The sequence below is a fragment of the Mobula hypostoma genome, chromosome 4 (genome assembly GCF_963921235.1).
Source record: "Mobula hypostoma chromosome 4, sMobHyp1.1, whole genome shotgun sequence".
Lineage (NCBI taxonomy): Eukaryota > Metazoa > Chordata > Chondrichthyes > Myliobatiformes > Myliobatidae > Mobula > Mobula hypostoma.
Genome location: NC_086100.1, coordinates 41,056,340 through 41,084,287, shown reverse-complemented (window position 1 = coordinate 41,084,287; position 27,948 = coordinate 41,056,340). Strand labels below are relative to the sequence as shown.

Below are 27,948 nucleotides of genomic sequence, written 5' to 3'. Positions count from 1 at the left end.
TTCTGTTTCGTGTATTTTGCAGTTCAAATTCCAAGGCTGCAGTTCTGAAGGATTGATTTCACTGCCTCACTGGGATCGACCCTACATTAAAATTCTTTTATGGTCTTCTGTGTTTTATTCTAGATAAATGGAGTGACAGGATGTCACAGGGACCAGGGAAGTGGAATATATAAAACCGAGTTTTGCATAATCTTTACCAATGCTAGAAGTGTTTATGGAGGGTGAATCATAGAGGAATATTTGGATATTCCGAATGAGAAACTAGAAAGGCTTAGGATCAGGTTTTTCTTTATTTTCCTAGTAGTTGTTTCAAAATACCAAAATAAAGCCATATTATGAATAATTATGATAATACTGAACTCTATTATGTCCTCCAGCATCTTGTAGATAATAGCACTAACTATTTCAATTTTTTTTTTAGCAACTATACTTGTGTGCAACTTATGTCCTTTTAAGAAAGGATTAAATGAAAGGCTTTTTCAGGCTTAGAAAAATGGAAAGTCTAGACTATTACGTCAGAGTGGAAAATTTGGGAAAGATTCAAATTTGAATTGACTGGCCTGTCTGATCATTCCTCCTAAGCACAATTTAAAACTTCATATATTTACTGTAAGTTAATTACAAGAGTGCATTGAAATGTAATTTGCATGTAATGTCTTAACCATCAGGCTCTTGAACCAGAGGTGATAACTTCACTCACCCCGATACTGGACTGTTCCCACAACCTATAGACTCATTTTCAAGGACTCTTCATCTTGTGTTTTTGATATTTATTGATTATTTATTTATTTTATATATATTTTCCTTCAGCTTGTCTTTTGCACATTGGTTGTTTGTCCATCTTGTGCGCTGTCTTTCATTGATTCGACTGTGTTTCTTTGTATTTACTGTGAATATGCACCAGAGAACAAAAGCTTAGGGTTGTATATAATTACATACAAGTACTTTGAACTTCTGATTAGTTCAGCAAAATAGTAGGTCAATAATATACTGGAGGGAATAGGTAGGTAACTTGTCTGCAAGCAGTGATGTGATCTGGAACAAATAACAACTAAATATGTCACTGATCAGGATAATTCTCTATACTTAAGATGTCTTTCTGATGCATTTTTTTTCTTTTAGATAACACTTTTAATACTATTATTGCCTATTTATTTTAAACTAACTCTTACGTAAGGGACTACACAACAGATTTTCAGAAATGTTCGACTGTTCATTGCACAGGGTTGAGAGATGGAAGCAGATGAATGGCCATGGGGGTTTTAATGTGAACACTGCTAGGGATTAAAATGAATTTTCTGGTTGGTAAAGGCAGAGCTTAATGAGAAATTGATAAGGAAGGACATTCATTTTAAAGGCAAATAGGGCAATGTTTGTTTCCTTTTAGTGTTGTGGGAGATAAGAATAGGAGTGGAAAGGAATACAGAGACTATTAAAATATGTGAAACCTAAAGAAGCAGCACCCGTGTTCAGCATTATGTAAGCGTAGTCAGTCTGTCTTGCTGACAGATTGCAAGATCACGACTGAATAGTTTGGTTTGGTTGTGGTGACCTCTCATGCAAAACACTGCTCTACACACACAGTGAAATTTTCTATTTGAGTAAATAATTCTTTCCTTTATCGTGAGCAAGGCACTCTTTTTCCAGTGCCTGGTGTTGGTAGCCCTGGGATTTTGACAATAGATCTCTTATTCTCCAGCCATCACTTTGGCAGGAAGTCAGCAGGAACGTTTGATTAGGTGGCACTGGGCCACTATTGCTGATTTTCAGAGGCCTCTACTGCAGTCATAGTGGGAATTCAAGAATGGCCCAACAGGAATTCTGTCACTGTGTAACACTACCTCAGCAAACACTGAACTCTGGCATAGGTTTTTGAAATCAACAGACTGTAATCATCTTTCCCTTGGAATTAATGATGCACAATAACCACAAATGTTCAATTTTCTTATTATGAATTTAATTTCTGATGCAAAGGTCCATGATCCTACCCTTCAAAGTAGCACTCATAGTTTCAAGCACACAGACAGATTTTTCCCCCATTCAAAATCTGTAAAAAAAAATTACAATATTATCAGGTACTTATCACTTTTATAGATGCTTCAGTCTGATCCGAATTACAACATAATTTTGGTAATAGCTTCAGTCGTGTGCATCAGTGTGAGTTATGTGAACTGATTACTTGTAATGAGTTTAAACATGTCTGAGTTAATAAAATTATTAAGGTAGTGCTGGACATCATCCTGCACTGAACAGACTTGATCCATATTTGAAATGTGATTGATAAGATGCAATGGGATTCTAACAATATTTGATCAATTTTAAAGAGATACCAGATGAAATTTTCATCCGTGCTCACTGAGTGAGACTCTAAGAAAGTAGATTGCCACAGCTTATGTAGCACAGATTTTCTAAAAAAAAAACAAAATTGCTTCTGCACCAAGCCCAGTGATCTAAGATGCACCATTATCTCTTCACCAGTTTATTCTACCCAGGGCAGTGATAAATTACAGTGTAATTTCTGCTCACTTTATACTTAAAGTTAGCATTTTTGTAGCCTTTGAAATACTAAAGACAAAAAGGAGCACAGGTAACGTGAAAGGTCACTGTCTTTCTCCTTGGTTAGGGGAGTCCAAAAGTAAAGCTCATAGGTTGAATACAAGTGGGGAAGGATTTAAATGAGACCTGAGGAACTTTTATTTTCTCTTTGGTGGGTAAATGGAGTAAGCTGCCATAGAGTGTTGGCTAGGCGATGCAGTTACAAAGCTGAAAAGGCATTTCGGCAGGTACCTGGATTTAAAGCTTCAGGGGGATGTGGGCTCAATGCAGGCACCTTTTCACCTTTTTCGCATGAATGAATTGGAGCAACGGGCCTGTTGCCATGCCTGTGACTCTGAGTCAGTATGGATGGTCCTGAAAAAATGCTGACAGCAAGGAAGGAGTGGTATGCTTGTGTTAGCAGAATCACATCACACTTGCTAAAGAGTACTTGCTAAAGTACTCTTAGCAGAATCGCTCCCTTAACACCTTCAGTGGATCAGACTTCCTGCCAAGGGAATGTTTCCTTTTTCTCCTTAACTCTGAGTTGGTTGCTCTTGTCGACAGGCCCTCTCCTTATTGTTCTTATGCTGTATTCCGAGGTTACACACAAGTGTTACCACAGCACATGTAGGCCTGTAGCCAAGAAACCTAGTACTTCCTCAGCAATACCATTCACTGCAGACTCCATAAACTGAAATTACTCCAAACAATATTCTATGTAAATACATTAGCAATTGAAAAAAAACACAAAACTGCCCAGGCTAGGAACCTAAAATAATTTCAGAACATGCTCCAGATACTTCGCAGGTCAGATCTTGTCTGTGGGAAAAGAAAGAGGGGCTGAGAAGAGGAAGAAGGGGGCATGAGAAGGCCTTGGCGAGTAGGGTAAAGGAAAACCCCAAGGCATTCTTCAATTATGTGAAGGAAAAAAGGATGACCGGAGTGAAGGTAGGACCGATTAGAGATAAAGGTGGGAAGATGTGCCTGGAGGCTGTGGAAGTGAGCGAGGTCCTCAATGAATACTTCTCAATGAACTTGATGATGGTGAGGACAATATGAGTGAGGTTGATGTTCTGGAGCATGTTGATATTAAGGGAGAGGAGGTGTTGGAGTTGTTAAAATACATTAGGACAGATAAGTCCCCGGGGCCTGACGGAATATTCCCCAGGCTGCTCCATGAGGCGAGAGAAGAGATTGCTGAGCGTCTGGCTAGGACCTTTATGTCCTCGTTGTCCACGGGAATGGAATCGGAGGATCGGAGGGAGGCGAATGTTGTTCCCTTGTTCAAAAAAGGTAGTAGGGATAGTCCGGGTAATTATAGACCAGTGAGCCTTACGTCTGTGGTGGGAAAGCTGTTGGAAAAGATTCTTAGCGATAGGATCTATGGGCATTTAGAGAATCATGCTCTGATCAGGGACAGTCAGCATGGCTTTGTGAAGGGCAGATCATGTCTAACAAGCCTGATAGAGTTCTTTGAAGAGGTGACCGGGCATATAGATGAGGGTAGTGCAGTGGATGTGACCTATATGGATTTTAGTAAGGCAGTTGACAAGGTTCCACATGGTAGGCTTATTCAGAAAGTTAGAAAGCATGGGATCCAGGGAAGTTTGGCTAGGTGGATTCAGAATTGGCTTTCCTGCAGAAGGCAGAAGGTGGTGGTGGAGGGAGTACATTCAGATTGGAGGATTGTGACTAGTGGTGTCCCACAAGGATCTGTTCTGGGACCTCTACTTTTCGTGATATTTATTAACGACCTGGATGTGGGGGTAGAAGGGTGGGTTGGCAAGTTTGCAGATGACACAAAGGTTGGTGGTGTTGTAGATAGTGTAGAGGATTGTCAAAGATTGCAGAGAGACATTGATAGGATGCAGGAGTGGGCTGAGAAGTGGCAGATGGAGTTCAACCCGGAGAAGTGTGAGGTGGTACACTTTGGAAGGACAAACTCCAAGGCAGAGTAAAAAGTAAATGGCAGGATACTTGGTAGTGTGGAGGAGCAGAGGAATCTCGGGGTACATGTCCACAGATCCCTGAAAGTTGCCTCACAGGTGGATAGGGTAGTTAAGAAAGCTTATGGGGTGTCAGCTTTCATAAGTCGAGGGATAGAGTTTAAGAGTCGTGATGTAATGATGCAGCTCTATAAGACTCTGGTTAGGCCACACTTGGAGTACTGTGTCCAGTTCTGGTCACCTCACTATAGGAAGGATGTGGAAGCATTGGAAAGGGTATAGAGGAGATTTACCAGGATGCTGCCTGGTTTAGAAAGTATGCATTATGATCAGAGATTAAGGGAGCTAGGGCTTTACTCTTTGGAGAGAAGGAGGATGAGAGGAGACATGATAGAGGTGTACAAGATAATAAGAGGAATAGATAGAGTGGATAGCCAGCACCTCTTCCCCAGGGCACCACTGCTCAATACGAGAGGACATGGCTTTAAGGTAAGGGGTGGGAAGTTCAAGGGGGATATTAGAGGAAGGTTTTTTACTCAGAGAGTGGTTGGTGCGTGGAATGCACTGCCTGAGTCAGTGATGGAGACAGATACACTAGTGAAGTTTGAGAGACTACTAGACAGGTATAGAGGTATATGGAGGAATTTAAGGTGGGGGCTCATGTGGGAGGCAGGGTTTGAGAGTCGGCACAACATTGTGGGCCGAAGGGCCTGTACTGTGCTGTACTATTCTATGTTCTATGTTAATGTTTCAGTTCAGAGATCCTTCATCAGAATTGGGAATGATATGAAAGATGCTTATTAAGCTACAGGGCGGTTGGGGGAGGGGTATGTCTCTGATCGGGCAAAACAGAGTGACCAGAAGGATAAACAGTGAGTAAGGTTGTCTTGTTGATAAGTACCAGTAAATGGGAGCAGCTGGAGGGTGAGATCATGAACAAAAGAATGTAGGAGTTACAAAATGCAGAGCAAGAAGATATGTCAAGCAGATCAGCCCAAACATGTCCTCCACTCCCAGAGGAAGGAAGAATAACAGAGCTAATATCAGATAATTAATTGGAAAGCTATTGATGATTTAATTAATCCTTCTGCAAATCATTGGGTTCTTCAAGTTACGTGTAACATGTAGAGAATGGACCTTGTAACGGCTGATTCTTCTGCTCTATATCATTAAACATGAAAAGTAGAATGTCTTTGAAAATTGGGATCTTACCATCCTGACTTTGAGGTCACTGAATTTTCTTCTGGGCCCTCCATGTATTTGTTACACTGGCATACAGAAAGCTACCCAATTGAAACAAAGGAATTGTTTACAAAGTCCGTTCACAGTTCATACAAGAATTGTATTTATTCAGTGAGTTTTATTTTACTACAAAAAGGAAGAGAAATGCTCCTTCATCTTACCAGTGTAGTCCACACACAATCTCACCAATGTTATTTCGATACACATTCAGAGATGAGACTAGAAGTACTTCCAATACATATACTATCAGCTGTCACTTCTTCACTAATCCAAGACAAACGGCATGTGACCAGGCTTTTCTGAAACTACCACTGCTGCATCTTATGCTGGTTGGTGTTTGATCTGGTGACCCATATTCCTTTGTTCAAAGTTAAGGTCTTGTTTATCATGGTAATGGCAGTAGAATCAGGCCAACTATTTCCAAATGCCTCCTTCCTCACAGGAACTTTTAGGTATCTCTTATTTTGTCCTCTGTTGCTTAGACCAGGTCTGATTTACTTCAGTGAATAGAAATATACTTCTCTCTTGCAATAAATTTACAATATCTGCTTTGTCTAGACAATTCACAATTGATTTTGGTGTTAGTATTGGTATCATGACACAGTGTCTTGCATACTGTTCGTGCAGCTCAAATCATTACACAGTGCATTGCGGTGGAACAAAGTGAAGAACTTACCAATGCAAGTAAAGTGTAAAAGTTGCAGAACAATTGCATTGCAGATAAACGAAGTGCAAGATTCTAACAACATAGGTTATGAAATCAAGCCCATTTTATCGTACAAGAGGTCCTGTGCATTCAAGAGTCTGATAACAGTGGTATAGGTCATGGCGGTACTTGCTTTTGTGCTTTTGTATCTTCTGCACAATGGGAGAGGGCAGAAAAGAGAGTGTCTGTTTTACTGAGGCACCGAAAAGTATAGACAGAGTCCATAGAGGTGAGGCTGGTTTCTGTGATGTGAACAATAATATTTAATGATGTGCAATTTATGTCTGGATACTACTTTTGAGATATGTGATTGATATGGGTGATGGATAGCTTTTTCTCCTATAAGACTAATTCAGAAGCCCATGGGGAAATTATGCAGTACTGAAGCTTCCTGGCTCCTGTCAACACAAAATGAGTTTGTTGGCTTACCATGCCATGTCTGACTAATGGGTCTTTGAGATACCAATTAATTTAGGTGATGGAGTGCCGTAGATGAAGTTGGCAACATTGGTATGACAACCCAATTGAGACAATGCAAGCAATCTCTGTTGATTTGTCAATACATTGAAAGAGCTTAAAATGTTACCAAAAGTTGGAATTGTAGTGGGTGGTGTCATTGGGTTAACCCCAAATTGTTCTGCGTTAAATATTCTCATCTTCTGTCTGAAAGCCTCTATTAGCACAACTACAGTATTTTTTTTTGTTGATGTTTTATTTCTTACACTTTTTACTAAAATAATTATCTTTTCAACTGCATTCTTGTGTTTAAGTGTTGTTTGATACTTTCAAGCAATGCTTTTCGTTGGCAGGTAGATGCTGTCTGTTTTAACTGCCAATTTATTTATTTTTTATTTATTTTTTTTAGAATGAATCCCGCAACATTGAGATGCTGGCAGCTGCCTGTGCTGTTGGAGTTGGCTGTTGCTTTGCTGCCCCAATAGGAGGTAAGAACACTTTGCTTCTTTGTTGGATGGAAAAGTATACCCAATGCATGGTCTCCGTTGTATTCTAGCTCCACGGATTTAACAATAATCATTTCATTCAAGTGAAATTGACTTAAGTCTGCAGCCATGGAAAATTGTACTAGATGGCTGTCTAATGAGATCTTCCTACTAAGATAGACACCTTAAAGTTCAGGAGGATCAGGTCCCTTCTTCAAAAAGCCATTTTTTAATTTGAAAGATCTACTTACCATTTAATACAGTTTCTAACTCAAGCACCAATTGACATATGGAGGAGTTATTAATTGAATATGGTATCCAAAATGTAGGAAAGGCAGCAGGTCCTGATGAATTAGTAATAGAACAAATTATCGCCCTTGAAGATTATGGAATTGAAAAACTTACTGATTTAATCAATGACTTGTTACATACACCTGTTAGGGTGCATTCTCCAGTTACCTTATAAGGTAACCATAGCCTTCAGCCAGGAGCAGATGTCATCATGCGGTTCCCAACCTTCACAGAGTGTTTTGACCCTTAACCACGACACTCTCCAGTTGGTGGGCCAGCAGTGGTGGCCAAATCACTGCCCATCTGCTCCTGGTTTCCAGCTCCCCTCCTCTCACCTACTCCAAATCCAACAAAAGGCTTGTTCTGCCTCTTCCCCCATCCTATGAACTGCTTGTTTATTGCTCCTTTCGTCCAGGCCCAGAGCTGACAACAACTGCTATGCTGATTTGGCTGGGAAACCTCTGTAGCCGATCTCCACAGGGAACAACCATGCCTGCCATCCCTTGTCTTTACACCCCTGCACTAAGGGCTGATACTTCAAGGCCTTTCTCTCGTAGGTCTCTTCCCATCCCTCCTCCCACGGCACAGTCAGCTTAACCAGAATTATTTTCTTGTCTTCGGTTGACCACAGTACAATGTCCGGGCATAGGGTTGTGTGCACCACATCCGAGAACTGCAACCTCCTTCCCACATCAACCCTCATCTCCCAGGACCAGGCCGTTAGCAGCAGATGGGGCTTTGGTTGTTTGGTTACGAAAGGCCTGGCTCCCTCTTTGATGAAGGTGATGGCCTTCCTCAAATCTGTACCAGCCGTCCTCTTCTTGCATCTCTCTTGCTCTAGTGTGTCAGCAAGAGCCAGAAGCACCTTATCATGGTACCACCTATACCGTCCTAGAGTTAGAGCTGTTTTACACCCGGACAGTATATGAGCCAGTGTCCCCTTTTGACCACAGAGCTTGCAGTTCGGGTCCGATCTCATCCCGTATGTGTGCAGATGTAATCGTGAAGGAAGGGTGTCATACACGGATCGCAAGAGGAAGGAAATACAGAAGGACTCCAGTCTCCATAACTCTGCCCATGAGATCTTGCTTAGGCAGATCCCATTTTGTCCAGGCACCCTGGGACCCTTGTTCCACTGCCTTTGACATCCGCTTCTCTTCCTCAGGGATCCGTGCTTCTGCCTGTATCATGTCTCGCCTGTTCCTTATGCTTGTGTTTCCTCACTGCTGGAAGTGAACTGAGCCGAGGCCTTGCTGCCCGACACAGGGGTTGCTGATGATATCTGGCAGCTTCAGAGAACACACTGCCGGCTCCACAGCTGCGTTGTGTAACGACTGCTTGCTTTACCAAGACGTCATTGGAATCTCTCAAGCTTAATAAGGCTCTGCATTTTGCCACCTTGACTTCCTCCACAACAGATGACAGGGGAAGCTGCAGTTGCCCAGGTCAAATATAGAGGCCCACTGAAGAGAAGCTTGGGGGAACTCCCAACCATCTCCGCAGGTGCTTGTTGGTTTTCCTCTCGATGCCCTCTACAACAGTCATGGGGAACTCATAAAGTGTGAAGAGCCAGAAAAGCCTGGGCAGAATGCCGTATTGGTACAGCCAGGTCTTGAATTTACCCGGAAGTCCAGATTTATCGATCTTATTCAGCCATTCATCTGTCTGTTTCACAGCATTGGTGACATTGGCCCCATCTGTCAGTGACATATTAAACCACTTCCCCAAGCATTGGGTTATCTTCCATGGAAGGGATGACCTCACCCTGAACTTGGAGGCTAAACTCGCTAGTAACTTTGCCCTTTCTGATCACCATGCACCTGGACTTCTTGGCCTTGAAGGACATCCTCTCCCAAGTGGCTACATCACCCAGGGTTTCCAATACCCATCTTGCTTGGACATGTGACACAGTTGTTATAGTGATGTCGTCCACGAACCCTCGTAGAGCCGGCTGAACAATGCCTGACTCCAGCATTGGGCCGTGGGTTACATCTTCTGCTGCTGATAATAGGAGGTTCGTTCCCATAATAAATAGGATGGGGAAGATGGTGCACCCTGTTGGAATCCCCTTCTGGAGGTCCTGCCAACTAGTTGTGAAATGGGCTGATGTAAATCTGAGTTTGAATCCTCCTAGGTAGCTGGTGATCATGTCTCGAATAGCCACTGGGATGTAGTAGTGGTCGAGTCCTTCTAGGATGAGGTCATGTGGAATAGACCCATAGGCACTCACGAGGTCTAACCAGACAACTGTTAGGTCGCCTTTTTTCTGCTTGGCCTCACGGATCAAATGGCTAATCATTGAGGTGTGTTCCAGACACCCCGAAAAGCCTGGAATACCGCCTTTCTGGATGGATGTGTTGATATAGTGGTTCTGTGTCCATGTAAGAAGTCAGCCTTCTTGTGAGCACAGAAAAGAAAATCTTACATTCCACATCCAGGAGAGAAATTGTCCTAAACTGGGCAATTGTGGAAGAAACTTCTTCCTTTGGAATAAAGTATCCCTCTGCCAATTTCCAGCTTGATGGAATAGTACCTTTGGCCCAGATCTCTCTCATGGCCTTCCACAGCCTCTGAAGAAGTTTTGGGCATTTCTTATACACCTTATAAGGTATGTCGCTTGGGCCTGGGGCAGCTGATGCTTTAGCTTTCCCGATGATATCCTGGATTCCTGCCATGTAGGCTCCTTCACATTCAGCTCAATTGATAGATTTTCCGGTCTACGCACAGCCCGATTGGTTCCTAGTCCCTGACCCCTCCGTGGGTCGCTGTGTGCCTCCCGCAGGAACTCCTCTACCTCTGGCTTCGAGCTGGATAGCATACCAGATTTTTGTTGGCTGTGAAGAATCCCAGTGAAGCTGAACGTATCTCTCACAAACTGCGCTCGCCTTTTTCTTCCTTCTTTGCTGTCACAGATGTTCCACCCTCCGGAGTTTGCACAGCTTTTCCCGCAGCATACTGGTTAAATCCTTGATACCTTCTTTTTCAGCTGGTGAGCTGGTTTTAAACCTCTTGTTGAACGCCTTTAATTCGCCTCTCAAGCGACGAATCTCCATTTCCTTCCTATTTGGTTGCCACGGTAACTCCAGCTGGCTTCTCCACTCCATTGGGCCAAATGTTCTTTAGCTAGATTGTGTGCTATGGCTGTGAGTGAGTCGATCTCTCTGTGTACTGGACCTGCTAAGGCAACTTCCAGGATGCCGTCTAGATCATCATCGAACTGCATCCAGGCGACGTTGTCTGACGATCAAGGCCATTTGATCCTGTCTTTCCTTGACAAATGGATTGGGGTAGCCGAAGAGGAACTCACTAGGTCTGTTGTTCAGTGCAGAGGCAACTCAAGTGTGGAGAGATTTTCAACTCTGTGGGGTGCTTCCTGGCTGGAATTCTCCTTCATCTCATCAGACACTAAGTCTGTGTACTGCACTTGGGTCACCATTGATCCACATCTAGACCTGCTCTGGTGTATCTTGAACCCTCTGATGTTTTTGCAGACTTTCCCGCAATGACACCTTACCGTGAATTCCTCTCTGGTCAGTGTTATTTGCTTTAGCTTCTTCATGGTCATATTTCCTGTCCTGGCGGTTGCCGGGATGACCATCCTGTTGAGTCTCTCATCCTCCACCCCACTTGGGAGACCCTGGGGGTATTGCTCTTCGTGTTCAGTCATAGCTTGAGTGGTGCCCTCTTGCGACATTTATGAGACAGGAATAATAGCAGAAGAGATGAAAAAATCAGAATTTATCACTCTTCCCAAGAAGCCTGAAGCAATAGAATGTGAATTACATAGGACCATAAGTTTAATGAGTCATATCACCAAAATACTTCTAAGAATTTTGATGACAAGAGCTAAAAGTCAGATGCAAGCTGAAATAGGTAAAGAACAATGTGGTTTTGTGAGAGACAAAGATACAGGAAACACAATATTGATGTTAAGGATACTATCAGAAGAAGCTATTCAAGTGCAAAAATATTTGTTTGTTTGTTTTATCGACTACACAAAAGCATTTGATATTAGAGCACAGTAAGTTGTTTGATATATTACAGAAAACTCTAGATCTAGATTCGAAAGACCTCCGCCTAATCAGAAATCTGTACTGGGAACAAACTGCCGCTGTAAGATAGATGGAGAAGTGAGTCAGTTTACGAAAATCAAGAGAGGCGTTAGACAAGGGTGTGTTTTCTCCCTTGATTTATTTAATGTGTACAGTGAGGCAATATTACAAAAAATAAGAGACAACTTGGGAAAGCAAGAGGAAGACAAAGACAAATGATGATGGAGACAGCAGCCAGAGAACTGGAAATGAATTCCAATGAATTGATCCACTTGACCTGAAACAGGAGTGTGTGGGCCATGGCAGTCAAAGCTCAAACTGGGCACGGCACCTGATGATGATGATCCAAAATGTATAATAAAGAAAGAGGGTGCAGCGACTTAGGTAAATAAAACATAATTGTAGAAATTAAACTTTTCTAAAGTGAACATTCAGTCCATTTCTTTATTTTCACCACAATTCCTTTTTAATTTGTACCAGGACTGCATTTAGAATCAGTGAATGATTTATGTTACAGGTATCACCCATGAGTTTTTAAAATTAAACAAATACACAGCAATAATGGGGTGTAATGGGATGCCAGTGAAGAATTCATTTGCCTATTTTATAGATTTATTAAAATAAAAAATGGATCTTAGATTTGGGTTAACTAATATATTGACACTCTTGCCAATTTGATTTTAAATTTTTGAAATAAAATTAATTTCAAGGACTGAAAAGCTCTTGCCGCTATCTTTGATCTGGCTTAGGATGAAGTTATAGGCAGCTGAAATGAGAGGGGTCTTGGAAAGTCCTGGCTGTTACTGAGAACAGAAGCAGTTGGTAAGACTAGTCAAGCCTGAGATTGTCCATTGCACACTCCATTGTCTGGCAACTATATTCAGGAGCTACATGGTTTTGGGGAAAAAAGAAGATGCTGTCTGCTAATAATTATGTAATTAATCTGCCAATAATTAAAGAACAGACTTTCAGACCCATTCAATCATTTCCAAGTCTGCATGCAGTTAGCATTAGGGACATTAACACTTTTTATACTGCTGTCCTCAGAAATGCACTACAACTCTGGAAGGAATAGGTTGAAGAGAGATCAGTAGCAAATATGCCAGAGCTGTGCTCTATCTGTTAGTCAGCTGGGTGCAACTTCCGACTATAATATATTGCTAGATAGTTGTCCTGAAGTCTGTCCTTGCAGTCGGTAGTATCTTGATTCATACAATAGATTAGGCTGTGCTAAGTGTGTTACTGATGATGGCACTGTTTGGTGATTGGCTTAGATTAAAGGAAGTATTCAATGTTATCTAACATTTTGAAGTCATAGTGTTTGGTGTGTAGAGGAATCAGGATCACATGATAAAATCAAGTTAAGAACCTTTCCGCACTACGTGGCTCAGTTATTCTTCTTATCAGTCTGGGGCAGGAGGCTATAACTCCTCAAGATCCCATGCTTAGCAGTGGAAGTATATTGTTGCTCCCTCATGCGTTTGTTGAACTACATTCATTCTTGGTCTGGCACTGCATCAATTCCCAAATTCTCAACATTCAAGAGGGCAGCGTTGAAGGTGCAAAATTACCGTAAAGGACTGCAACATCTCACTTCTCTTACAGTCCTTTATGGTCACTTTGCGCCTTCAATTCTGCCCTCTTGCATGTTGGTTTCAATCTGTGCATCAATTATGGCTCAATCAGCTTTCTTGACTTTAATGTTTGGAATTTCTTTCCTTAAACTCTCTGCTTTCCCTCTTTCTTTCCATCTTTTCAAAAGAATCATTATAGCCAAATATTTTTTGAACAAGTTGATGGTCTTCTGTCCAAGTTTCACTCCGGTTTGCGACAAAGCTTGTCTGTCAACACCACCAGGAAGCCTTTGGAATATTTTGTGATAAAGGTGTTATTTTGATGCTTTTTAATATGTTGTTAATTTGAGTATTGATTATCAGGCCAGACTGATGGACCCCTTCATTTTTTTCTTGACTGAAGTGATCTGTTAAGGTGATTCAGGAGTTAGCTGAAGTTAGCTAAGTTGAGAATGAGGAATGTTGTCCTGGAACCCAAATTGTTTTCTGAAAGTGCCATTATCAGAGTCAGGTTTGTTATCGCTGACATATGTCATGAAATTTGTTGTTTTGCAACAGCAGCACTGTGCAATGCATAAAATATACCATATTAAAAAATAAATTTATACAAACAGAGAACAAAAATAAAGGAGTATCGTTCATGGGTTGGTTCATTGTCCATTCAGACATCTGATACCTGAGGGGAAGAAGCTGTTTCTAAAACGTTGAGTGTATGTCTTCGGGCTGCTGTATCTCAGCACCGATGGTAGCAATGAGAAGAGTGCTAACACTGTCAACACCACCACTTGCTTTCCATTGTTTCTTGGCTGCGTTTTCATGATTGTGCCAAGCCTCTCTGGCTTATTTGCACAATGCCAAGTGGCTTCATGTCTGGGTTAAAAGAAACAGCAAGCTTCTAATATGGAGCAAATGCTAGAGATCCAAAAACTAATAGCAGAAAGTACTGGAAGCTGTCAGCGGATCAGACAGCGTCACTGGGGAGAGAAACTGACTCAGTGTTACAGGTCAGGGGCGCTTCCTCACAATTCAGACGACAGGTAGGTTTTAATTTGCAAAGAAGGAGAGGAAATTTCTGTAATCAGGTGCCGGCCAAGGTTGTCAAGGTAACAATCCCTTTGAAAGCTAAAACTTGGATACTGATGAGAAAAAAATAAACTAATTGAAACAAAGGAATGGCAATATCCACGTGATGATGGGGGAGCAAGAAGAGAGTTTCCTTGAAATCGTTAAATTAGGTGTTCATATTTACGTATTCTGAGAGTCCTAAATTATTTCTTGAAGGAGAGAAAGGAGAAGAGTTGCTCTGCCCAAAGGGCAGGAACAAAGTCAAGTACACACTAAAGGTTCTATAATTTCCAGTTGACAGAAAATTGAGTACCACCAATTAAATAAAACTGTACCATATAAGATTATTTAACCAGAGCTAATAGAATGTTTTAGCCACAAGAAGGTTACTCTTTTCTTTCTGAATCTTTTTTCCTTTTCCATTTTTTTAACAGATTAACAACAGCAATGATATATTTATTGTACAGATTTCTTAATTCCTTTGGCAGAGTCAGTATTTTTAATCCATTCTCATTTAATCTCATTGTAATCTTAAATATTGGCCACAGATAGTGACCTTTGTGGCTTTAGCTGATCTTGCAGCTGTTGCTTTTAGGTTAGCAGCGTCTAGCTGCCCCTTACTTGAGTGTTGGCATTGTGTTGGCCTTTGACGTGTGCTTGTGTGACTGTGCAGGTGCTGCTGTGGCTGCTCAGTTTTATTTGCATGTTTGCAACAGTCCTTGAAGAAGAGCAAGTTACATGCTTTAGATTTTATTTTATTCTGTGTGCTGTTTTGTTCCTGGAATGTTTGTTCTTTTGTTAAATTATTATAAAATATGCAAAATTAACTTTCATGTCATGTGTATGAAATTGTTAAAGTTGTTGATTTTCTGGCTTCCTTCCAATAGGTGTACTTTTCAGTATTGAAGTAACTTCAACATTTTTTGCCGTCAGAAATTACTGGCGTGGCTTCTTTGCTGCTACCTTCAGTGCCTTTATTTTCCGAGTCCTAGCTGTCTGGAACAAGGATGAAGGTATATCGCTGTCGCAAGTAGATTGTGAAGTCAAAATAATGCCCTATTTTTGAGAAATACTTCCCATCTGTCATTAAATAATTAACAAGATACAAACTTTCATCCATCTTTTGCAGAAACCATCACTGCCTTATTTAAAACTCGATTCCGTCTCGATTTTCCATTTGATCTTCAAGAGCTCCCTGCTTTTGCAGTAATTGGGTATGTTTCTGTAATGAGACGGTTGTAATTTGTTTAAGTAGCTTAAAGCAATGTACAGGTATTACAACAAAATTTAGCCTAAGTCATTATGCAAATGTGAAACTGGTCACTTTTATGAATTAAAATGGTTGGGTCTGCAATATTGGATTAGTAGTCCTCATTAACGTGCTGAACAGGATGCACGTGATGTTAGCAGCGAAATGTAATTGATGCCATTGTATTGCAAGTAACATCTGGTATTCGCAACAGATTAAGAACTTTTTACAGCCTCCTTAAAGCTCTTTCTGATCAATAAAATAAAATGCAGAGACCCACTAATTCTGGTGTAACCAATGTTAATTTTGATGCTGTTCTGACTGTTATGTCTTTGGCCAGTGGTGTTCCTCAAACATCAGCAGCAGAACCTCTTTTTTTTCTGATATGTACAAATGATTTGGATGAAAATGTAGGTGGACTGATGAGCAAGCTTGCAGAGTTGTGGATCATGAGAAAGGGTGTCAAAGGATATCGACCAGTTGCAAATGTAGGCAAATATGTAGTAAATAGCAGGGCCCTGGAAATGTTGGTCAACACAGGAGTCTTGGAGGCAAGATCTGATGGAGGTAGATAAAATAATGAAAGGCTTAGATAAGGTAGATTGTCAGGATCTTTAGCCTAGGATGGAATTGTCAGATACTAGAAGACATAGTTTTAAGGTGAGAGGGGGAATGTTTGAAGGAGATTTCTGAGGCAAAGAGAGGTAGGTGCCTGGAACCCACTGCCAGGGGAAGTGGTGGAAGAAGATATGATCATAATGACTGAGGCATTTAGACAGACGTGAATAAGCAGTGAATGGAGAGTTTTTGACCATCCACAGCAAATAGGAGTAGTTAACATTAGAATGGCCAGCATAGTCATGATGGGCCGAAGGGCTGATTTCTGTGCTGTACTATTTATTATATGATCTACAGCGTGTACTCCATGAAAGGCTTCACCTTCATCTGCCATACTTGTAAACTCTGGAGCTCCCTCACTAAATCTCTCTGTCTCTGCTTCTCTTTCTGCCTTTCCAACGTTTCATTAAAAATCATTTGTGTCGATGTTCTTCCTATCAGCCTTTGAGTAAATGCTAGGCTGCTCAATGTTGTACTGCAGACTGCTTGTAGGAATTGTTGCTGAAGAAGTTGCAAGCTAAAGAAACTTGGCACAAAAGTTGTATCATTTAGAATGAAAGTTAATGACTTAATTTTGGAATCAAAAGGAGAAAAGCTGTGATGCAGAATTACGTACCTGCTTATACTTCAGGTGTCTAGACTTGCATGTGTGCACCTTGGATACTGCTGAAGAAGTTAAGTGTTTAGGACAGTCAACAGTTTAATGATGGCAGATGAAGAACAGGTTGGAAATCAAATACTGTGAGTGGCCGGAAACTTCGGTTCCATAGGTGTTGCCTGACTTGCTGAGTTCCTCCTGCACTTTGAGTGGTCAGGTATCTTAAAGACTCAGTACATAAATCAAAATGATGTCCCAGAATGTTAAAGATAAAATTGCAAAATAGGTTATAGAAGGTGTAATTAATGGTGCTGTTAAATGGCATTTACAAGCCAATAACCCGTTCACCAACACACAGAACATTCTGATGAATGTTTCTCTTTTCACAGGTGCTGAGTTTTATTCCAGTATTTTCTGTTTTGGTTTCATATTTGCAGCATCTGCAGTTTTTTTACTTTCATTACCTGTCTGTTATGCTCCAAATCTCAAACCATCCTGACCTGGAAATGTGTTGTTGTTCCCAGCTGCTGCAATCCTTCTGGTGAAGGTATTCCTGAAGGACTGCACCAGTTCAAGCTTTTTGCCATCATCCCCTTCTGAAGAGCAGCTAGAGACTGGCAATAAATGTTGTCATTGACAGCCCAGTTACAAACAATGAATGACCTGGGAGAAATCGAGTGATTGTCCTCGTTCCAAAAGTAGATGGGTTTTACAAAATACCTGCAAATATGCTATTTTTGATTCCACTACAGCACAGTGGTAATGGCATGGTGGTATTGTGATTTATATTTGAGCAAATTGTTTTATTTTTGACGCTTTACTGGGGTCGATGGGGTGCTTAAATAGAAATCAGATCCCATTTCAGCCAGCCGCAAAATCTTCATTATGGAATGTCATTCCTCCTGGTTGAAAGTTGACGATGGCAGGCAGGCAGAGGAATGTAGATTTGACAAGAAGAGTAAGCTTCCCACAGAAAGTTGAATGGTTTCCAGTCCTCAGGAGATTTAGGCATCGGAGGTTTCCATCTGTGAGGGTCTTGGCAGAGCCCAGCACAGGTCACCATCAGTCACTGGCTCATTATCTTTAAATTCACAGGTGATAGAAGTCACTGGGTCTTTGCAGGATGGACCAGTCAGTGTGCTTTTTTTCCAAACCAAACTATGCTGGTATGGATGTATGTCTATATCAGTTGAGCATGCCAATGTGTAGTTAGCAGGAGTTTACCACTGATGGTGATGATTACTGTGAACTCAGGAAACAATTATTCCATTGTGAGGTTGCCATAAATCCAAAAGATCCTTTTCACAGGGAACATACATCGAAGTTGCTGGTGAACGCAGCAGGCCAGGCAGCATCTCTAGGAAGAGGTACAGTCGACGTTTCAGGCCGAGACCCTTTGTCAGGACTAACTGAAGGAAGTGTGAGTAAGAGATTTGAAAGTGGGAGGGGGAGGGGGAGATCCAAAATGATAGGAGAAGACAGGAGGGGGAGGGATGGAGCCAAGAGCTGGACAGGTGATAGGCAAAAGGGGATACGAGAGGATCATGGGACAGGAGGTCCGGGGAGAAGGAAAAGGGGGGAGGGAAGCCCAGAGGATGGGCAAGGGGTATAGTCAGAGGGACAGAGGGAGAAAAAGGAGAGTGAGAGAAAGAATGTGTGTATATAAATAACGGATGGGGTACGAGGGGGAGGTGGGGCATTAGCGGAAGTTTGAGAAGTCAATGTTCATGCCATCAGGTTGGAGGCTACCCAGACGGAATATAAGGTGTTGCTCCTCCAACCTGAGTGTGGCTTCATCTTTACAGTAGAGGAGGCCGTGGATAGACATGTCAGAATGGGAATGGGACGTGGAATTAAAATGTGTGGCCACTGGGAGATCCTGCTTTCTCCAGCGGACAGAGCGTAGGTGTTCAGCAAAACGGTCTCTCAGTCTGCGTCGGGTCTCGCCAATATATAGAAGGCCACATCAGGAGCACCGGACGCAGTATATCACCCCAGCTGACTCACAGGTGAAGTGTCGCCTCACCTGGAAGGACTGTCTGGGGCCCTGAATGGTGGTAATGGAGGAAGTGAAAGGGCATGTGTAGCACTTGTTCGGCTTACAAGGATAAGTGCCAGGAGGGAGATCAGTGGGGAGGGATGGGGGGGACGAATGGACAACGGAGTCGCGTAGGGAGCGATCCCACGGAAAGCGGGGGGCGGGGAGGGAAAGATGTGCTTAGTGGTGGGATCTCGTTGGAGATGGTGGAAGTTACGGAGAATAATATGTTGGACCCGGAGGCTGGTGGGGTGGTAGATGAGGACCAGGGGAACCCTATTCCTAGCGGGGTGACGGGAGGATGGAGTGAGAGCAGATGTACGTGAAATGGAGGAGATGCGTTTAAGAACAGAGTTGATAGTGGAGGAAAGGAAGCCCCTTTCTTTAAAAAAGGACACCTCCCTCGTCCTGGATTGAAAAGCCTCATCCTGAGAGCAGATGCGGTGGAGATGCAGGAATTGCGAGAGGGGGATGGCATTTTTGCAAGAGACGGGGTGAGAACAGGAATAGTCCAGATTGCTGAACACCTACGCTCTGTCCGCCAGAGAAAGCAGGATCTCCCAGTGGCCACACATTTTAATTCCACATCCCATTCCCATTCTGGCATGTCTATCCACGGCCTTCTCTACTGTAAAGATGAAACCACACTCAGATTGGAGGAACAACACCTTATATTCCATCTGGGTAGCCTCCAACCTGATGGCATGAACATTGACTTCTCTAACTTCCGCTAATGCCCCACCTCCCCCTCGTACCCCATCCGTTATTTATTTATATACACACATTCTTTCTCTCACTCTCCTTTTCCTCCCTCTGTACCTCTCACTATACCCCTTGCCCATCCTCTGGGTTTCCCCCCTCCCCTTTTCCTTCTCCCTGGGCCTCCTGTCCCATGATCCTCTCATATCCCTTTTGCCAATCACCTGTCCAGCTCTTGGCTCCATCCCTCCCCCTCCTGTCTTCTCCTATCATTTTGGATCTCCCCCTCCCTGGGCCTCCTGTCCCATGATCCTCTCATATCCCTTTTGCCAATCACCTGTCCAGCTCTTGGCTCCATCCCTCCCCCTCCTGTCTTCTCCTATCATTTTGGATCTCCCCCTCCCCCTCCCACTTTAAAATCTCTTACTAGCTCTTCCTTCAGTTAGTCCTGACGAAGGGTCTCGGCCTGAAACGTCAACTGTACCTCTTCCTAGAGATGCTGCCTGGCCTGCTGCATTCACCAGATGTGTGTTGCTTGAATTTCCAGCATCTGCAGAATTCCTCGTGTTTGCCTTTTCACAGGGAGGCACTTTTCTCCAAGGGATAAACATAGAACGAGTGCAGTCTCTTTACATTTGTTCTACCACGGTGCATTACTTCACATTTGGCTGGGTTAAACTCCATCTGCCATTCCCGTCTCCATATCTGTGCTGATCTGTATCTCCTTGTATTCTTTGCCAGTTTCCACACAACACCACTAATCTTCCTATCATCTGCAAATTTACTAACCATCCATCTACAGTACCCCACAAAAGCCTTACACACACACACACACACACACTCACTCACTCACTCACTCACTCACTCACTCTATCTCTCTCTCTCTTTCTCTCTCTATCTCTCTCTCTCTCCTCTCTCCTCTCTCTCTTCTCTCTCTCTCTTTTCTCTCTCTCTTTCTCTCTCTCTTTCTCTTTCATTCCACAATAGAGACCCATCTCAGAATCAGGTTTATGATCACTCACATGTGTCATGAAATTTGTTTTTTTTGTGGGAGCAGTACAGTGCAATACATAAAATTACTACAGTACTGTACAGAAGTCTCAGGCACCTGAGATATATGTCTATATCTACTGTACATTTTCATCTAGGTAATTTATCTGCATCACAAAGAGCAGATCCCTGCAGAACTCTACTAATGACAGCCCTCCATCTAGAATAAGCTCCTTTGACCACTGTCTTTGATGTGCATGCTTGGCTGAATCGCTAGTACTCCTGCTGTTAAGGTAGCTCTTGCCATGTATCTAGCCAGGAAATAAAGCTGCTAGAAATTTAGACCTCTGGAAATGGATAGTAGTTTTCATTATTCTGAAATTGATGTTCAAGTTCCCCAATATCTGCTGAAGATATTATTAAGTATTGCAGTGTGTTTTTTTTGGATACAAGGCACACAGTAGTCCAGGTACTGTACGTTAGGAATTAGAGAAACTTCATGACAACTTCTCTTCAGGTTTTTGCAAAAGGGATTATCTTCAAAGGTTATTCCACACTTAAAGGAGATTGTCTCATTCTCAAGGGTAAGAAGTTGTTCAAATATTGTTTTTCTTACTTGGGAATATGGGATAATTGCAAAGGCAAGTTGCTATAGAAACCCAGAAGTGGAAGTTGGGAATTTGTGCTGTAAGGAAGCAGAAGAATATCAGGGCCTCAGCTATGCAAATGTTTACCGTGATTACTTTTAAAAAGTGAACTGTAGAATTAGCATATTAGGCATTAATAATCTTTCACTATTCACAATAACCTTTTGCATTTTATAATAATTTCATCCTCAGTTGCAATCCAATTTACACACTTCTCATCTATTTTCACATTATTATTAATTATCCTGTTGAAAATAGTTTTAAGGACAATTTTGAACGGTTGCTGGGAAACAATCTTGACAATGTGTTAATCAGTTAATCAAAAGCATTTAATTAGTACATTAATTTAGCAGCAGTGATTCAAATATTGCAATATGATCAGGGGTTATTTTTCCTCATTCCATCCAGTTACAACTTCTTGTGTTATTATTAATTATGGTTGTATTTCTTCTCCTTCAGCTATTTTATTTTTCTATTGAAATTTGCTTTTTGAAAATGCTGAGTGACGACTTATAGAGGCCTTTGGATTTACCCTCAATAAAATGTGATGGCAGTGGGAAGAGGAAGTAATCATTACTATTAAAATCAAGAACCTATCAACCTTTGCTTTAAATATATCCAAAGACTTGGCCTCCATAGTTGTCTGCAGCAATTACTTCCACAGATTGACCAACTTCTTTAGAAAAGGGTTGGTGAGTCTGTGGAACACATTGCCACAGACGACTGTGGAGGCCAAGTCATTGGATGTATTAAAGCAGAGTTTGATAGGTTCTTGATTAGTCAACGTGTCAAAATTTACAGGGAGAAGGCAGTAGAATGGGGTTGGGAGGGATAATAAATCAGTCATGCTGAAATAGCAGAGCAAACTCTGGGCCGAATGGCCTAATTATGCTCTTACGTCGGATGGTATGAATGAGGATGTACAATTACAACGTTTAAAAACATGACTTAATTCTGCACCTATGTCCTATGAGTTAATTGTGGAACAAAAAAAAACCTTGTGGTCTAAGGACTGAATGTTTCAGCAGAGGGTTTAATGCCTGGGACTGAAATACAGCTTTAGAAATAAAAATACTAATTCATATTACCTTTCTGGCTACATATTGGAATCATCAGCTGTAATGGCCTTCATATAAGCACTTCCTTAAAATATAAACTACAAGAAGCTGTTTTAGAATCAATAGTTCACAAAATTATTTTAGACTGATAATGAACAGTGATTTAGATCAAGCAGATTAATAAGAGGCAGCTTATCGTAGAGTGGCTGAAAGAGTTTCTTCAACATGCATTACTGGTCTGTCTGTCATAAAATTCCCTTATAATGGAACAGATGAGAGCAATGAATATTCTTGTGTGTGTAAGGGGAAAACTTGATTTACACAATCATAAGACATAGATATATTGGAATAAATCAAAAATTGCTAGAAGCACTCAGCAGATCAAGTAGTGTCTGGGCAAAGAGAGTTTTAAGTGTTCGGTCCAATACTTTTTGACAGAACTGAATAGTTCTGAAACATTAACTTAGTTTCTCTTTCCACAGATATTGCCTGACATGCTCAGTTTCTGCAACATTTTCTGTTTTTATTTCGGATTCCCGGTAACTGCAGTTCCCTGGATTTTCAGCAGTGTATGGGAGTCAGTTTGTCATGGAATTTTTTTTTCTCAGTTCGACTGAGAGTGAAGATTTTGGATTTTTAAAAAAAGTTTATTTGATTAATTTTCTAATAGAATTTCTACATTATTATCTTGAATCGGGAGCCTCCTGGTATCAAACAGAATGTTTGAACCAAACTAATTTCCAGCATTAGACACCATTGTGTTCAACAGTAATCCTGACTTTATGCTTGTTTTAGCAGTTACACAGGCTTTTGCCTGTCCAAGTACAATTAAAGACGCATATTTTAGCAAAATAGGGTTAGGCATTTAATTTTAAAGTAGATATCTTCGAATACAGTGAGGAATTCTAAACGTAAACTCCCATCGGATAATGAGGAAGATCGGAACAACTTCTTCCTTGTCTTTTGTTAAACCAGGAGTATAGCTTAAAATGAGCAGGACTTGAATTACCAGAATAACCACAGCAGCAGAGAATGTTTGATCTTATTCGTTCAAAGTAAAAAATCAGTGTAAAATTATTTAATTCTGTTTGTCATCAATGATCCCTTAAATTTGAGGATCATCTTCTCCACAGATTTACTAATTACTTCTGAGATAACTTAGGAGTATGATTGTGGAACCACAACCTCTCCTGACGGAGGATACGAATATCTTTGCCTGCTTGGGGGTGGTTCTGTCCTTTTCCTTCCCACTCTTATTTCAGTGCTGTGGGGTTCTCCTCAGAGCCAGCCATCGCCTGGTTCAGGATGTGATATCATCCACCGGCTTCTCCAAGCTGGTGATGATGATAACTGTTTCTACTGCCTGGTATTTCTTTAAACTAGCTTAGGGCTTCTGCCTGTGGGAGAGCTTGAGTGTGGATAATTGAGCTCACACTCTCCAGTTGGTGTATGAGAATATTGCCTCATTGCTGGTGGCAATGACTGCACAATTTCTGTGTTGTAAGTATGGTCATCTCCCCACATGATGAAGCAGATCTTCTACCATTACCTCAGCAGACATTTCAGATATTGCTGGTAGGTCACCCAGGTTTCATCTCAGCAGAGGTGACCATGATAGAGGTAATATCGGTCAACGTAGCTTTCCAAAGGAAGCACTTGTGTTCTTAATCTTGGGTTGAATCGCGCCGATGATGGTGGGATTTTAGAAACGGTGGCTCCCAAAAATTAAATTGTCTGTTGCCTCCAACCTATGTCTCTTGTCAGTAGCTTATGGAGAGTTATGTACTAATCTCCTCAGTGTGAATCCTGGGCTACATTAACTGTGCAAGAAGTTTCAATATGAACTTGATTGGTATAAGCATGTCAGAAATGTGAATGTGGAAGTAAATAAGGCCCTCATTTAGTCGGTGTAAACCGTGGATGTTGCGCCCAAGCTTTCAAAGCCAGTATGCAAGTCCGGGCAGTGCGATATGGAGAACAAGCTGTTGCCCATACTGCAGGCTCTCCCTCTCCATGCAACTGGTGAATCCAAAGGAATGGCAGTGATGGACACAGCTTGACACCATTGGCGTTGCAGGAGTTGCCAGTCAGTGTTGAATTCAGCCTAGGACTGCCTCAGGGATTCCAGCTCCAGAACGTTCCTCAGGGTTTACTCTAAAAGTCTTCCCCAGGAATGGGTAAAGCCACAAGGCAGTGGGGGTCTCAGATCAGACTTTTCCTTCTCCTAGATGAGCTGGCAACTACAGCTGATGAGCCTGAAAGAAAGCAAATACTTTGGTTGATATATTTATTTTCATATCAGATTTGGATAGAGCTGACTGACTAAACCTATGCTAAACGGGGAATTATTGGAGAAAGCCAACAAATGTATTGAGAGAGGGTCACAGCTCTTCAACCAGCTACAGTGCCTATAAACTGTATTTACCACCCCCCCCCCCCGGAAGTTTTCATGTTTTATTGTTTTACAACACTGAATCACAGTGGATTTAACTTGACTTTTTTGACACTGATTGACAGAAAAAGACTCTTTTGTGTCAAAGTGAAAACAGGTTTCTACAAAATGATCTAAATTAATTACAAATATAAAACACAAAATAATTGATTGTATAAGTATTCACCCCCCCCCCACCTTTTAATATGACACACCAAATCATCACTGGTGCAGCCAATTGGTTTTGGAAGTCACAATTAGTTAAATGGAGATCACCTGTGTGCAGTCCAGGTGTTTCAATTGTTTGTAGTAAAAATACACCTGTATCTGGAAGGTCCAACTGTTGGTGAGTCAGTATCCTGGCAAAAACTACACCATGAAGACAAAAGAACACTTCAAGCAACTCCACAAAAAGGGTATCGAAAAGCACAAGTCAAGAGATGGATACAAGAAAATTTTCTAAGTCACTGAATATCCCTTGGAGTGCAGTTAAGTCAATCAACAAGAAATGGAAAGAATATGGCACAGCTGTAAATCTGCCTAGAGCAGGTCATCCTCAAAAACTGAGTGACCGTGCCAGAAAAGGACTGGTGAGGGAGGTCACCAAGAGACCTTTATCAACTCTGGGAGAGCTACAAGCTTCAGTGGGTGAGATGGGAGAGACCGCGTACAACTGTTGCCCACGTGCTTCACCAGTCGCAGCTTTATGGGGGAGCGGCAAAAAGAAAGCTGCTGTTGGGGAAAAAAAAACAAACATGATATTTTGGTTAGAGTTTGCCAGAAGGCATGTGGGAGACTCTGAAGTCAGCTGGAAGAAGGTTCTATGGTCTGATGAAACTAAAGTTAAGCTCTATGGCCATCAGACTATGTTTGGCGTAAGCCAAACACTGCACATCAACAAAAACATACCATCCCTGCTGTGAAGCATGGTGGTGGCTGCATCATGCTGTGGGGACACTTCACTGCAGCAAGCCCTGAAAGGCTTGTGAAGGCACAGCGTAAAATGAATGCAGCAAAATACAGGGAAATCCTGGAGGAAAACCTGATGCACTCCGCAAGAGAACTGAGACTTGGGAGAAGGTTCGTTTTCCGGCAAGACAATGACCCCAAGCATAAAGCCAAAGCTACACAGGAATGGCTTAAAAACAACAGAGTTAATGTCCTGAAGTAGCAACTCAGAGTCCAGACCTCAATCCAATTGAGAATTTGTGGCTGGACTTGAAAAGGTGTTGTATACTTATGCAGTCAATTATTTTGTGTTTTATATTTGTAATTAATGTAGATCACTTTGTAGAGACCTGTTTTCACTTTGATACAAGTCTTTTTTTTGTTGATCGGTGTCAAAAAAGCCAAATTAAATCCACTGTGATTCAATGTTGTAAAATAATAAAACATGAAAACTTCCAAGAGGGTGAATACTTTTTATAGGCACTTGTATATGCATGCTTATCTACAGGCTTACTCAATACCATCATTCTATGGCATTGCATTTCTTGAGAAACACAACCTTGGCTGGAGAATATTGAGCTCTGGCATTCTTTCAATAAAGAGTCAGTTGTGGAGAGTTGAGGTGAGGAGAAATTACTGCACTCAGGTTTGTAAATCTTTGGAATTCTCTATGCCATAGATCAAAGAATGCTGTGGTGTTGAGTACTCTCTTGAGTACTTTTTGTACACTGGAAAATGGATGTAAAACCTCCAGGATTTTGAACTTGAATCAAGCGCAGGCATCTGTGAAAATTAACCAGATGTTTCAACTTCGTCGCAAGGCTGACCATTGAAGAGCCTTTTTTTTTCAGGTTATATGTTTATCATTTGGGGCTAAAGTGACATTATTTGGATCAAAATGACTAAATGTGTACATAAGAGTAAATAATGTCAATTAGTTACTTAATTATATTCTAATGTCTTAAATGTAATGTTTAGGCATATCATTTGGTGCCAATCTGTCAAGCAATCTCGGATTAATTCAAACCTTCATGCATTTCTCTTTATGCCTGAAGTGGGATGTGAGGCTTTCAGAGATGACACAGTTGTCATTAATCTGTGTTGGTATATGACATCTATCCTTGTGCCTTTTATCTTATGTTTGTATGCCAGTCACCTTGTCACCCTGGGACCACATTTAAGAGTTCCTGCCTGATGCCCCACATAGGACTGTTCAGGCTGTGTTTTTGCCCAATTCTTACATTGTGACACTAGATTAGAATCCTGAATTTGCAAGCAAGATAATTTAGCAGATTTTTAAAAATTCCACATAACTTGCCAAGTAATTTCCTGTCTGGACTAGGTCTGGTACCTCATGTTGTCATGGCAATCTACTTGAGGAAGCAAAATTCAACAGTCTTTTACCTTTGCATGCACGTTAACCCATTGTTAAATGCCCTTGATGTACATTTTCAATAACTGCAATGAATGAAAATAAATCCATAGAAGAACTTTAAACCTTGGTGTTCTAAAGTAACATACATCAAAGTTGTTGGTGAATGCAGCAGGCCAAGCAGCATCTATAGGAAGAGGCGCAGTCTGACGAAGGGTCTCGGCCTGAAACGTCGACTGCGCCTCTTCCTATAGATGCTGCTTGGCCTGCTGCGTTCACCAGCAACTTTGATGTATGTTGCTTGAATTTCCAGCATCTGCAGAATTCCTGTTGTTTGTGTTCTAAAGTAAGTTGTCTTGAGGCTAAACAAGAATTTTAAAATGAGCAAGTTACCGTAATTTTTAAAGGTAAAGTTTAACAAAAGTAGAATGTATTAGCAAATATGGTAAATGTGGTTATGTGTAGAACAGATAATGTAGAGGTTTCAGAGCTTCAGGAGATGTTAAGCAGTGCCTATTCAGCTTTTAGTTTTTGGAGTGCTTTTGGTCCTAATTCTGTTTTTAGCCAAATTACCATTTTTCCAATGTAGATACTATTTCAAAGTTTGCATCCAAATCTGTAAAAGTGAAGTTTCATTGTTGCTAGACATGAGAAAATATTAGAGAAATACTCAGCATGTCAGGCAGCATCTGTGGAGAGATACATAATGTGAATGCTTCAAGTTAATGAGCTTCCTTTAAATATCACCATGTATTCAGTTTTAATACAAGATCATTGATAGAAATGTTAACTGCTTCTCTTACCTCTGAGGCTCTCTGGCTTTTTGAGTAATTTAATTGCAAACATGGAGAGATGTTTAAAAAAAATGTGATCAACAGCACGGAAGTTGTGATAATGAACAGAACACAAATGTACCTTGCTATCTGTTTTTTTTTCACAGCAAAT

The 27,948-nt window shown here is 41.4% G+C and overlaps 1 protein-coding gene across 2 annotated transcripts in view; it reads left to right on the top strand.

Annotated features, from left to right (window-relative positions):
• Positions 1-27,948, top strand: part of LOC134345279 (chloride channel protein 2-like) — a 556,059-nt gene that overhangs the window by 305,011 nt on the left and 223,100 nt on the right. For both annotated transcript variants that reach the window (XM_063045696.1, XM_063045695.1), the window contains exons 7-9: positions 7,298-7,376; positions 15,243-15,368; positions 15,485-15,569. In XM_063045696.1, coding sequence (XP_062901766.1) covers positions 7,298-7,376; positions 15,243-15,368; positions 15,485-15,569 — 290 coding nt within the window. The remainder of the gene's footprint in view (positions 1-7,297; positions 7,377-15,242; positions 15,369-15,484; positions 15,570-27,948) is intronic.